This window comes from Panthera tigris, chromosome A1 (assembly GCF_018350195.1).
Source record: "Panthera tigris isolate Pti1 chromosome A1, P.tigris_Pti1_mat1.1, whole genome shotgun sequence".
Taxonomy (NCBI): Eukaryota; Metazoa; Chordata; class Mammalia; order Carnivora; family Felidae; genus Panthera; species Panthera tigris.
Window position 1 is genome coordinate 175,870,449 of NC_056660.1, and position 13,351 is coordinate 175,883,799.

Genomic DNA, 13,351 nt, shown 5'->3' on the forward strand with positions numbered 1-13,351 from the left:
TGGGCAGATACAGCCCTTCCTCCGTTTTTCCCTTCTTTCCGCCTCCCTTTTTTCTCCCTCCCTTCTTCGCTCTTTTTTATTCCTCCCTCCTTCCTTGCCGCATTCCAGAGGTTTTCACGTTTTGGAAAATCTGAAAACCCTGTATTGTCGGCCTCCCCAACTAGAACATAAGCTCCAAGAAAAAGTGAATGCTTTTGCTCTTTATTTGTGGCCTTTTGTGACAGGTGCTACTTTAAGCTCCTTTCATGTGTTATCTCAGTCCTCATACAGCCTGTGAGGTATGTTCCGTTATTACCAGCCATCTAGCAAAGAAGGGAGGTGAGGCACAGAGGGGTTAAGGAATGTGACCAAGGGTCACACAGCAACTGTGGCAAAGCCACAACAAAGAACCCTGGCTCTTCAGCACATGCTGACTCTGAAAGAAGGCAGCGCGGAGCCCAATGCCTAGGTGGTGCACAAACATGGAATGTGTAAGAGATGGCCTCATTTTATAGGACAGAAAACTTAAGAGTTTTAAGTCCAAGTCCTGAAAATATTTTTGAATAATTTTTAGTGATAGGGAAAAATGTTCACGATACTACATATTATATAGTTAAGTAAAAGGAACAAAAGTAGTGTTTCATTTAGGTAATACAGGTCTTTATACTTTGGTAAATTACTTGTTGATTGTCTCCCCAACTAGAATGGGAGCCCTTGCCTGTCCACCAACACGTTGTCAGGACTTAGCAGATTGCTGGGCAAAGAACCTTCACTGTTTATTGGATGAATGAATGAATGAGGTCTCTGAAAGACACTGATGACCACTCTGAATAACAAATCAGGAGAAGAAAGAGTCATTAAAGTATTGTGAAGTTCTTGTTTTAGAACTTCATATTTAGAAAAATATTCTCGTTAACCATAATAGGTAAAGCAAGAAAAAGTGTTTTTCAAACTTCTCTAGCCCCCTAGAGAAGCCCCCTCTGGCTAAGATTTGTTAAATGTTACCATTTTGTAGTTTATATCATGGAAAAAAGGATTTCTTTCTCTTTAGTTTTCCAAATATAAAATTAAGTCATAATAATGAAGATGATTTTTCAAAAAGCATGCCATAGCCCCTAGTGAGAATCTGTTATGTTACTCCCTACCCCACCTGTAAAAATCTACAGGTTTTATAAACTAGCCATCCAAGTTCAGACCATGGTTCATAGACCTGTCTGTGTAGCCTACTGGTGTGTTAACTGATACTTCTACGATAAATATGTATACCACAAAGTCTTAGCACCAGAAAACCTATATTTTAAAAAATCGTTTTCAATTATTAATGTGGCAAAACACCCATTATATAACATTAAGTGAACAAAAGAAGATCTAAAAGTGAATATATTATTTGATTCTAACTGTGTGGGAAATGTATGTATAGGGTGCATAGAAAAAGTACAGAAAGCATATACATAACAATCTGATGCTGGTTATCTCTGGATGGAAATTTGCTTTTTATAAAGTTTTTAGATTTTTCATTTTTCTCTAATGAACATGTATTGGTTTTGTAATCAGTAAAACAAAGGCATGTGTGAAAATCTAAAGTATTTTTTTGAAAAGGTATTTTAGATAGTGGATGTTTCTGGTGTAGACGTCAACTTCTGGCAAGAGCCTCTGGGTGTGGGATGTGATACGCTTTCCCAGGACTCTGCCCCACCCATCCTGCTAGGCTAAGCCTAAAGGCATTGGCTGTGGCAGGCCCTGGGCCTGTGTCCTTGCCAGTGTTTGCTTCGTCCTCCACTCCAGTGCTCCTCCTCCTTGCCCCTGACAGCTCCACATAGGAGCCCATCCTTCAGTGCAGTATGATTAAGAGCATGGCCTGTGGAGATGGTTCAAGTCCTGGCTTCAGCCTTTCCTGGCTATGTGACTTGAGGTAAGTCACAACCTCTCAGAGCCTCAGCTTCTTCATTTTAAAATGGATTAATCCTGGTCTCTGTTGTTACAGAGATTAAAGCAGATGCTTTTATAAGGAGTGTAGCACAGGGGCGCCTGGGTGGCTCAGTCGGTTAAGCAGCCGACTTTGGCTCAGGTCATGATCTCACAGTTTGTGGGTTCGAGCCCTGGGTTGGGCTCTGTGCTGCCAGCTCAGAGCCTGGAGCCTGCTTCGGACTCTGTGTTTCATTCTCTCTCTGCCTCTCTCCTGCTTGTACCCTCAGTCTGTGTCTCAAAAAAATGAATAAACATTAAAAAAATTTTTTTTAAATAAAGGGTGTAGCACAGAATATGGCACAAAGTAAGTGCTCAAAACATGTTAATTATTATCATTATTTCTTCAACATTTTTTGATCAAAACGTATAGAGTACTTGCCATGTGCCAGATGCTGTGCTGGGCACTGAGTGAAGAGCAGTGAAGAAGCAGACATGGCTCCTGTGCCGGTGGAGCTGCTAGTCCAGTGGGAAGGACAGACTTTAGGCACGAAACCGTGTAAGTACAAACTGTGATGAATGCTACTAAGAGCCACTGTCCTCCATGGCTCTGTAAAATGGGCATGTTTCAGTGGGGGAAAGTCACACTCTGAGATGCAGAGTGAGCTACCCCACGTCATGCAACCAGGGAGTATCAGAACTGGGGTTCTTTGAGACTGTGTAAAAGGTGGACTTGATCAGAAGTGAGGCCTGAGAAAGGGTCAGAACAGGCCTCCCTGACGGTGACGATGGAGTGAAGGTCTGAAGGCCAAGGAAGTGGTGCCTAGGAAGTGGGGTGTAGCCATTGCAGACAGAAGGAATAGATTGTGTGAAGGAACAGCATCTCTGAGGTGAAAGCTTAGTCTGTGAGGCTGGGGTGACAACATACGTGACAGCATTCAGCCTGGTACCTGGCACACAGCAGCCCTTCAGAAAAGGTTGGGTCTCCTCACTGTATGCAAGGAGCTTTGTCCCCACGAGGCGTCTCTGAGTGAGACAGTCCCAAGATAGCACAGTGCTGGCCTAGGCCTGACACTTGACAATCCATCTCTCAAGAGATTCTCTGTGGAGAACCAGCTGGTGACAGGCAGAAATGCCACGATATCTAAAGGCCACCAAGGGAGCTTATCAAGATTTCTAACCTGTGACCCGCTCTCTGGGCCTGATGAAAATATACACAGCCATTTTTTTGAGACACAATCTACCAGATGCAACTCCATGCATTATCCTCATCAATCCTCCCCATTATCCCACACAGCTCTATAAGATGGGCACTTTTCACAGTGGGAGGCTCTGAGAGGTGGAGTGAATTAGTCAAGGTCACACAGCCAGGGGTGATCCCAATAATGAGATTCCCTCTCAGGCTACGTGACTCCAAAACCGACCCCACGACCACTAGCAGTACTGCTTCCAAAGTTCAGCTGTCCTTGTTTAGCTCTTTGAGCTGCCAGCATGTGGACTCAGCCTCAGGACAAGTGGCTCTTGGAGTTGCAGTCCCCAGGGGGCCTAATGTGACCCCCGAGGGGAAGAGTCCAACCGTTCTGCCCCTTCCCCAAACATCTACGGAGCAGCAGTCCCAGGCCAGGCACAGGGAGACTGGGGTGACTCGGATTGGCTCCCCAACCTCCCACTCTCCCTGGACCTGGGAGAAAGCTGGGTTCTTGCCTTTCTTTTCTTTCCCTAGCTCTCTCAGGTCAAATATGTCTGGGGCTGGACGTAAAGCAGAATTTATGTCCCAAGAGAAACCCCATCTTTGTGTGAAGATGAAAATGAAGGAAGGCTAGAAGAGTTAAGAGACAGAAGGAACCATCCATCAGTCACTTCATTGTCTCCAAAGGACTGATTCAGGACATGCACTAGAGGCAGAAGAGCCAGGACATGCTGACAGAATGGATGCAGGGCAAGGAAAAGAGGAATCAAGGATGACTCATGAGGTTTTGGACCAATCAACCGAGTGGGTGGTGCCCTTCACTGACAGTGGGGATGGCTGCCTGAATGTGTTCAGTGTGGGATGCCTTTTGGATGCCAGGAGGAGATGTGAGTAGGTAGAAGGAAGTCCGGACTTCAGGGGAGGCGTCAGGACTGGGAATATGGACCTGGGCACCAGCAGCCTAAAGACGGGATTCAAGGCCCCAGTGATGGGCTCGGATCATTGGAGAAAGAGGGTAGGTGGAGAAATGGTCTTGCTTTAGGATGGTTTGTTAAACTCCACAGACGTTTTGTACACTTTTCTACATGCGTGTTGTATTACATGATGGAGAAGAAAGCTGATGATAGAACCCTGGGGCTCTCAGCATATGGAGACAAGCAAGGAAGGAGCCAGAAAGGAAGCCAAGGAGGAGCAGCCAGGGAGGCAGGAGTAAAACTGGGGGCTTGTGAAGCCAGGAGGCACAAGCAGGTTAGAGAGGCTGGGAGAGATCACCTGTGCTGAAAGTGAAAGGCCGGGAAAGAGGACGGGGCTGAGCTGTGGATCTGGCAGCGTGGAGCCGTCAGAGAGCTTGCAGGCTGAAGTGTGGTGAAATGGTGAGGACAGCTTGGTAGCAGCCAGATTTCAGTGCATGAGGGAGGAATTGGATAAAATCGTTGTGAGGTGGTACCTGAGCACCAGCCACCCCACTTGCCACTGTTACAGTTGGGAACAACCTTCTTCAAAGTGTCTGGTGGTGAACTTAACCCAGAAGATGACATTGAAGGACTAAAATGCTGACAGAGATACTGGTCATCAAGATGGAGTCCTGCCAGATTGGGTGATTGCTGACTGCATTGGTAACTGGTAGAGACCAAATTTTGAACCTCCTCAGCATCGACTTTTTTCCTGTACCTATTAGAGCCTGCAGAACCTAAGTTGGTTTTGGTTCAACTTCAAGAGAAAGCCTTGTTTGCAGTGCCTAAAAATTACAAGCTGGTAGCTGTACCATCGTCTGAATTGTATGACAGTGCATCAGGCTATCGACCCATCATTTCTTGTCTCCTTCAGCTTCTGATTGGTTCAGTTTTATACACAACTGAATTCTGTGCAGTGGAGAAGTGAGCACACAGCCATACACAGCGTAGAATAAACATGGTATAAAAGTCTTTCTGAGGTTTATCCCTTTCATACTTCCTAAATTGCTACCCACTTTCTATTGTTTGAATAGTAAAGTTAATGTGGAAAACTCTATTATATCTGACCATATGTATATATGTAAATGGTGTAAACAAATGTATAATTTACTACTGGTTCTCCTCATACTTTGTACATTAAAGAAAGTGGACCTCTATTTGCATTTTAAATTTCACCCTAAACCTTTAAAATTAAATACAGATCACTGGGATGAGCTGAAGAGGGAAGTGGAGAGGGTGGCATATAGATATTTTTAAGAAAATTTTGCTCTGAAGAGCAATGAGAAAGTAGCTGGTGGAAGAGAGTGTCAAGGGCGTTTTTTTGTTTTGTTTTTAATGGAAACTACTGGACCTCTTTTGTGTGCTCATGGGAATAATCCTGTGGCGAGAGAGAAAGTGAGGCTGGAGAAAGGGAGAAATGATAGGAGCAATGTCCCCAAACAGGCAGGAGGATACAGGAGCAGAGCTCTTTCAGTCTTGGCCACAGGAGGGCAGGCAGCAAGGCAGGGGTGTTGGGGTTTAACAAAAAAGGGTGTGAATGCCAGGTGTGTGGGCCATTGAACTCATGCTTTTCCAAGCAAAGAAGACTGAACCAGGAGAGACAGACCTGTTGGACCCTGGCCAGTCCTGGATGTGACCTCAGTTTCCATCTGCAATGTAAGGACCCTCACCCCTGTCTCATAGACCTGTGGGGAAAGTTAATGGTAGATCTGTGGTATAACAGTGTGCTTGGCACTGTGCCTGGCACAGAGTAGACTTTCAGGAGTCCCTAATAGGATATGCCAGTGGCCACAGACTGAAGATCTCACCCCAGACTCGGAAAGGAGACAATCCTTCAGGCCACCTTGCCAGGCAAATGCCTTACTATTGGGGCAGGGAGGTGGGTGCTGGCCTGGACTGTTTGGAAAGAAAATATTAACTGTAAAAGCCAATTACTTTGTGCTGTTCCCCAGTGAGGCTCTGGATGTAGCCACCTGTAGCCATTCCCCCTCTGCATGATGTGGGGTGCTCACAGGTCCCGTGCTGAGGCAACTCCCAGGGTCTTGAGCCCAACCCCCTTCCCTATCATGACCACTTATCAGCCGGGTGACCTCAGGCAAGTCCCTGCCTCTCTCTAGGCCTCAGTTTCCTCACTTGAAGCATGGGGTGGTACAGTTGATCTCTAGGCCCTGCATCTGGATCCATAAATGCAAGTCCTTGTCAAACACTTTGTTCATAACACTAATACACAATAAACACCAACTCTAGTACCACCAACTGTTAGGTGACATTAGCCAAATTATCCATCCATGCTGATCTGCAAATGGGGGGTGATGCTATTTCCTGCCTCATACTGTTCTTATGAGGACTGGAAGATAACACCCAGGTAAAGCTGGCAGACGGGGCTCAAGGCTTTCAAGGGTAAATTACGCCCCTGCAAGGCCTATACAGAGCTGTTGTTTCTGGTTGCATGGCATCTGACCCCTTTTCTGGTTCCAGCACCCAGCTTTTCTTCTGAGGGAACTGCCTCACACCCACCTCCCACTTCCACAGATTACCTTGAGAAGGAGGCCTTGGCCACTCTATCCCATCCTTCTGGCAATGGAGAGCAAGGAGTCTAAACCTTGAACTTTAGCTAGACCTTGTGGGAGAGCAGCTCTCCTGCTGGATTTATTATGGTGGGACATGGTACTGAAGCTGCTGGTGTCCTGCCCATCCCCCCCCCCCTCCGGTCCCCAAAGGAGAGCTCAGCTGAGAATGATGCTAACAAAGATGATAGGAGGGTAAGAAATAAAGGCAGGTCAGTATTTCAGGTGCTGTTCATTGGGTTCCTGCATCAAGCCAGACTTACAGGCAGGTGTTCCCCTGCATTTTCAGTCATGAGACATCTTGTTTTCCTTAAGCAAGATTGAACCGGTTTTTGCCACTTACAACTAAGGTTTCTGACAACACAGCCTTCAATGCCATGGCTTTAGACTGGTGTTGCTTATTTGGTCTGCCACAGCCTTCCACCACTGGGCAGAGGAAGGACAAAGGGGCTGTGACAGTGACCACTACTGAGGTGTCTAAAAGAGGGACAGAGCTGCCTCAGGACAGCATGGGGCCTAATTCCAGAGCTCCAGGAAAGAGCTTCTCAGAGGAGCCAGGGAAGGGAGGGGGAAACCTGGCCAAACCTTCCTCTCATGGGTCTAAGAACTACTAAATTCAACAGAAAGTCACTTGCCTGGGCTCAGCCCCTTCTCTTTGGCTCGGAGGAGTAGAGAAATCACAGGTTCTCAGGATGGGACTGCTCCAGGTCCAGCAAGGCCATCCTGGTCTGTCCCCCGGGGAATTTTGGTAAACGCTAGGGCCACAATGCAGCCCTGTGGGAGAAGGCACTGCAGTGTAGTTTGCTTGGGGGTGGGGAGGGATGCGGGTACCTGGTGGCACCTAGTCCGTTAGTGTGGAAGCTGCTAGGGAACAAGGGACCAGACAGATACACAGCAGCACAGATAAATCTGAAAATGGGGCAAGTGGAAAAAAAAAGTAAGATTCTTAGTACAGTCCCATCCATATATACATATGAAACTATACATATTTTTTAAAGATACATCCAAGGACTTATACTGAACACCAGAGTGGTGCCTATCTGGGCAGGGGATGGGGTGAACGGGAGTATAGAATGGCAGCTGGGCATGAAGCAGAAAAGAAACGAGAAGGGGCTTTCGTGGTCCAGTGATGACACCATGCCTTGAACTGGCATGTCTGAAGAACTCAGCTTGGCACCCAGCCGGGAAGAGGAATAGGCACCAGTGCAAAGGGGACTCTCGTGATCACAACCAGAGCCTTAAGAAATCTAGATGCCTGGGGGCCACTCCCACAGGTTCTGATTGAACTGGTCTGGTGCACGCTGATAGGTGGGGTTTTCAGAGTGCCCCTGGTGACCACCATGTGCAGCCACAGCTGAGAACCCCTGAACCACAGAGATGGATGCACCTGGGTTCTAATCCTGGCTCTGCTACTCACAAGCTTGGTTGTTTTAGGCAAGTCACTTCCCTTCTCTGAGTCCTGAATTCTTTATCTAAAAGGACTAAATCACCCTGCTTTGAGGAAAGAGAATGTCAAGAGAGTAGGCACACCAGGGTCTGGTCACATAGATGTAGCTTTTCTCTGCTGCAGTTGGACCCTCCCCGCTCCCCACCCCCCATCCTTGCAGGAAGAAGCTGGGCTAGGAACATAATTCCATCAAGTAAGAGAACTATGTGAAGCCTATGAAGGTTTTTATTTCTCAGACTTCACTTTAGGTCAAGTTCCAGGGCAAATAAAGGGTCCTCCTACCTCACAAGACCGGGAGGATGCTTCTCAGATGAGGGCTGCCAGATAAAATACAGGATGCCCAGGGACATTCAAATTTCAGAAAAACATTCTTTTTAAAGTATATCCCAAATATTGCACGGGACATACTTGCACTAAAAAATTATTGTTCTGAAATTCAAATGTAATGAGGTGTCCTGTATTTTTGTTTGCTCAATTTGACAACCTTACTCAGTGACACTTTCATTTGTTGGTTTTCAATCTTGTGAGGGAGGGGTGAGGGGATCTCTATTCTGGAGTTTTACAGCTGACAGTCTCTAAAGGAACTATGTCACCTCCTTATTCCTTGTGAGGAAAAGGAAATCAGAGAGTTCTGGATTACACAAACACTGGCTCCCTTGTGTTTATCTACTTGTTACCTTAGACACCACCATTAGAAAGCTCAGTTCACCCAAGAATTGGGAGAGGGAGATCCCATTTATGGTGGAATTTCTGTGGTTCTCATGCTGCCTTTCCTCATGCTGGCAACAGTAGGGTACCTGTTGCCTGAGCTCAAGCCATAAAAAATCATGAAAGCTTAGCTTATTTTCATTATAACTTTTTTTTTCTGATCATGAATCATTGGTAACTTTGGTGGTGGTGGGGGGAGGGAATCACCCATAATCCCTTTACCAAGATGTACCCAATGTCAATTTGCTCTTCCCCTGGGAAGGAAACATTCAGCCTTGATCACATGCTAGAAACTTCCCCATTATCTCCTATAACCTTCCGAAAGAAAAAGAACTTTATTTCCCTTTCTGATTGTAAAAGCACCATAAGCTCTTCACACACGTATATATATATATTTTTAAAGGTAACTCATAGAGGTATAAAGACATGAAATCCACCTGGACTCCTATCACTCAGAGATGGAATTCCTTTGAATCTCACTTGTGAACCTGGTCCTGGGGCACCTGTACTACAGGTGCTTCCTATCAACCAGCACATCTCAGGCCCTACCTGAAGATAAGGAAACTGACTCAACGTCTGCCACATTATACCAGTGTTCCAGGGGGGGCTCTCTCCTTTTCCTCCATGGGGCTTGAGGCATTGGAGGGGCTCAATAAAAGTTTGCTAGGCGAATGGGGGAAGAGTCCATGACTCCTCACAGGTTTATTCAGATTCACTAAGTCACCAAAGGCTGCTTCCAGTTTGTATTTTCAAAAAACCCCAAGCCATTTGCATTGGTTATTGGGTGACTGTGATTTCTTGGCTGTTACCTCAACACATGGGCTATGTGAGGGAGCAGGTGAATGAGGAGTGATTGTTTCTCTGCTCTGTAGGAATAAAGAACTCCAAAAAAGAGTGACAGGAGATCTAGGAGGCTTTAGAAATCTACGTCTCCTGGAGGTGAAATGCAGAACCTTCCATGGAAAAGAGTGTGGGGGAATATGGTTAAAATGCCCAAGTAAGGTCCCAGCTTACAGGGTGGTTAGCTATTCATAGTCTGGTCTGCCTAAGCATGGAATTCAGACATGTGCTTCCTCCTACATGCAAATGGGCAGAGATTCTGATTTCTTAGATGTTATTTCTTAAGTATCTTCTATGTGCCAGGCACTGAGCTGTATCCCTTTCATATATCGTGTCACCCTGCCAACAATGCCATGAGGTGGTGCTACCATGAACCCATTTTATGGATGAAACTGAGGTACATAGAGGTTCAGTCACTTGGCCAAGCCCACACAGCTGGCAAGTTGAGAGCCAGGTATAAAACAGAGGTCTGTGTGACTCCCAACCCTCTCTTTTTTTTTTTTTCCTTTAAGGTTATTTATTTATTTTGAGAGAGAGAAAGAGCGCTCATGCACACACAAGCAGGTGAAGAGCAGAGAGAGAGAGAATCCCAAGCAGACTCCTTGCTATCAGCAGAGCCCGATGTGGGGCTTCATCTCACGAACCATGAGATCATGACCTGAGCTGAAATCAATGGTCGGACACAACCAACTGAGCCACCCAGGTACCCCTCAACCCTATCCTCAGAAGTTCTGCTGCCTTCCTTCTTCTTTGGGAGGAGGGCACAGCCGGGATGCATGCATTTTCCCTCCTTGCCCAGTGGTGGTATGGGTGGCAGTGGTGGCCAAGGAGCCCGGGCTGGAGTGTTCGTTCCTTCAAGGTGCAAGGCAGAAAACCCAGAAACAGCCCAGACATTCAGATATACCAACCAGGGTACATCTATACCCCAGAATACTACTCAGCACTTAAAAAGGAACAAACTACTGATTTACATGGCAACAACATAGATGATTCTCAAAAATACTGTGCTTTGATGACGAAGCCAGGCAGAAATGCATATATACTGTATGATTCCATTTATATGAAGTTCCAGAATAAGTGCAACTAATCTGTGGTAAAAAATCAGAACACAGGCTGCTTCCAAAAGAGGGGAACTTTCTTGGGTTATGGGCAGGTGTATAAGTCTCTCAAAACTCAAACTTGAGATCTGTGTATTCCCTGCAAGTAAATGACACATAGGGCTACGTCCAGATTCTCTGAGCAAACTGATCTCCCTTTACTGCCCCAGAAATCCAGGCTGGGCTGGCTCACATGTAACCTGTGAGTTCAAGAGCTGAGGTCACAAATAGCAGGTCAGTGGTCTCCAGGGGCTGGAGGTAGGGGAGAATGAGGATATGGGTCTCCTTTGGGGTGATGAAAATGTTTTGGAACTAGAGGTGATGGTTACCAACTGAATGCCACTGAATTGTACACTTTAAAATGGTTACTTTGACATTATGTGACTTTTAAATCATTTTAAAAGAAAAAAAAAAAGTTTCAAGGTAAGGGTTTCTACGCCCGGGAATTCTCACCACCAGATTTCAGCATTAGTGGCTGTCTCCTCTGTTAGAGTCAGGCCTAGCCTGTCTTGTCTGCCTGCCTCCCGGGTGGACCTTGAGCCCCTGGCAGTGGACACTGTAGATGTGCGAGGACTGGGCCATAAATTTGATTGCTGAGTAAGTGGATGTGTTAATGACTGAATGCATGAGTGAGCGAGCAAACACATGCATAAGTGAGTGAATGACTGAGTGAGCAAATGAACAGGGAGAGAAGGAATCAGCAAAGGAATGGGTAAAAAAAAAAAAAAATGAGTAAATGCGCAAGTACCTAATGAAGGGGTCTGAATGAACCTGGGCCAGGACATGGACTCTGGACCCAACCCGTGTGGGTTCCAGTCCTGGCTTTGCAACTCAAGTTATTTAACCTTTCCGTGCCTCAGTTTTCCCATATGTAAAATGAGGATGGCGGGTTGTGGTAAAAAAAATAAAAGTAAAAAAAATGAGTGAAAATGCGTCAACCGGTTAGAACAAGGCTTGGCAAAGTAAGCCCTTCCTGTTTGTGAGTATGAAAGAAATACACATCCATGCACACAGAATTATTGCTTGGTCCAGACCGTGACCTACCGAGGAGCTGCACCTCATCCGTGATGCCATAGACGTCGATGAGCGCCCAGAGTGGGCCGCCCACGGCCACGCCACAGTGAAAGAGCACCGGCTCACCGTCGTTGACGCTGTAGAACACGCGGCCGTGACGGTCTGCCCAGTAGGCCAGCACGGTGTCACGCAGCGCCAGGTTCTCGGGCAGTGCCTTGGCCCAGTAGCCAGGTCGCGTGACAAGGTCGGGGCAGGCGTACTTGGGGATGTCCTGGGCGCTCATGAGCGACGGGTCGTGCGCCGTGAAGCCAAAGCGCAGTGCACCGCTCCAACCCGGGCGCACTGCCACCAGGCGCAGCCGCACCTGCTCATACAGTCGGATGGGCCGCTGCGTGAACGTGACGCCGTTGCAGAAGCTGTTGCGCCGGGTGGCCCGCCGCGAGTGGCCATCTAGTCGCACGTTCTTGCCCTTGGCCTGCGCGTGGAAGCGCGGCGCTTCGCCTAGGACCGGGCGCCGTTCCGGCCCTGGGCCACAGCATGGGCGGGTGGCCAGGAGGCGTGCCGGCGGGCTCGGGTCTGCGGGAAGAGACAGGCAGCAGAGTTAGGGCCTCTCAGAACTTTCACGGCCCCAATTCTACTTTTAATAATCATTGCCATTTTAAAGTCTATCTTCATTAGACTGGTAATTGATAAACTTTGGGAAGGTTCCAGCTACCGCCAGCCTACCTATGACTATCATACAATGTCACAATACCCACTCCACAGATGAGCAAACTGAGGCTTAGTGTGTGTGTGTGTGTGTGTGTGTGTGTGTGTGTGTGTAGTGAAAACCTTTTCAGAGCTGTTTCATTCCCAGTAGGGCCAACACCAATGAATTTGTCACAACAACCAGACTGGGGTCAAGTGACTTCTCTGTCCCTATCAAATCTCCAAATCTAGAAGCTTCCTCCAAGGGCCACTTTTGGGCTGTAGAGTCCTTCCAAAGGCAACTGGGGCCTTGGGTTCTTAGGGGAGTAGTGGGGGTCTGGCTGATTTTCTCTGTGCAAATTTTGTTCAAAAGCAAGGCAGAAAAGGCAATAGAAAGAAGGCAGTCTTGGGATCATTCCCCTGACAATAGAATAAAAGGCAATATAGAGTGCAGCCTGGAATCCCAGCTCTCTAAGCACTTCTTGGCTGTGTGACATGCACTAGATCTTGTCACTTCTTTAGCCTGTTTCCTTGCCTGTAAAATGGGAACATTGTTTAACCCACACAGCTGCTAAAAGGTCATGAGGATGAAGTTCCTAGAATACTGCCTGGCACAGTGTGATAATATGATCAGAATACTGAGGTTCCAAAGGAAACCCAAGCCAGGATGCTGTGACTTCCCCTCCCATTCACCCACAGAAAATGAAGGCATTCTTTATAAACAAGGTTAGCTTTTCTAGAACATGCACCTTTCAAGATTCATCTCTAAGGGAATTTTGCCCAGGGGACCTGGAGAATCTTGGGAAGGTCTCTTTTCAAAGGAGCTGGTTGCTGGCCACAGACCCAGGTGGCTTAGTATTGAGGTGGGAGCTTCATCCCTCCCACCTGTCCTCCATCCCAGGGGCAGTTCCTGCGAGGCTCTGGAAGCCTGGGAGATGGTGGGGTGGGTAATTACTGCACGAGTC

The 13,351-nt window shown here is 47.1% G+C and overlaps 1 protein-coding gene across 1 annotated transcript in view; it reads right to left on the reverse strand.

Moving 5' to 3' along the window:
* NEURL1B (neuralized E3 ubiquitin protein ligase 1B) overlaps positions 1–13,351 on the reverse strand; it is a 34,872-nt gene that overhangs the window by 4,667 nt on the left and 16,854 nt on the right. Inside the window, exon 2 of the mRNA XM_042992272.1 lies at positions 11,730–12,275. Coding sequence (XP_042848206.1) covers positions 11,730–12,275 — 546 coding nt within the window. The remainder of the gene's footprint in view (positions 1–11,729; positions 12,276–13,351) is intronic.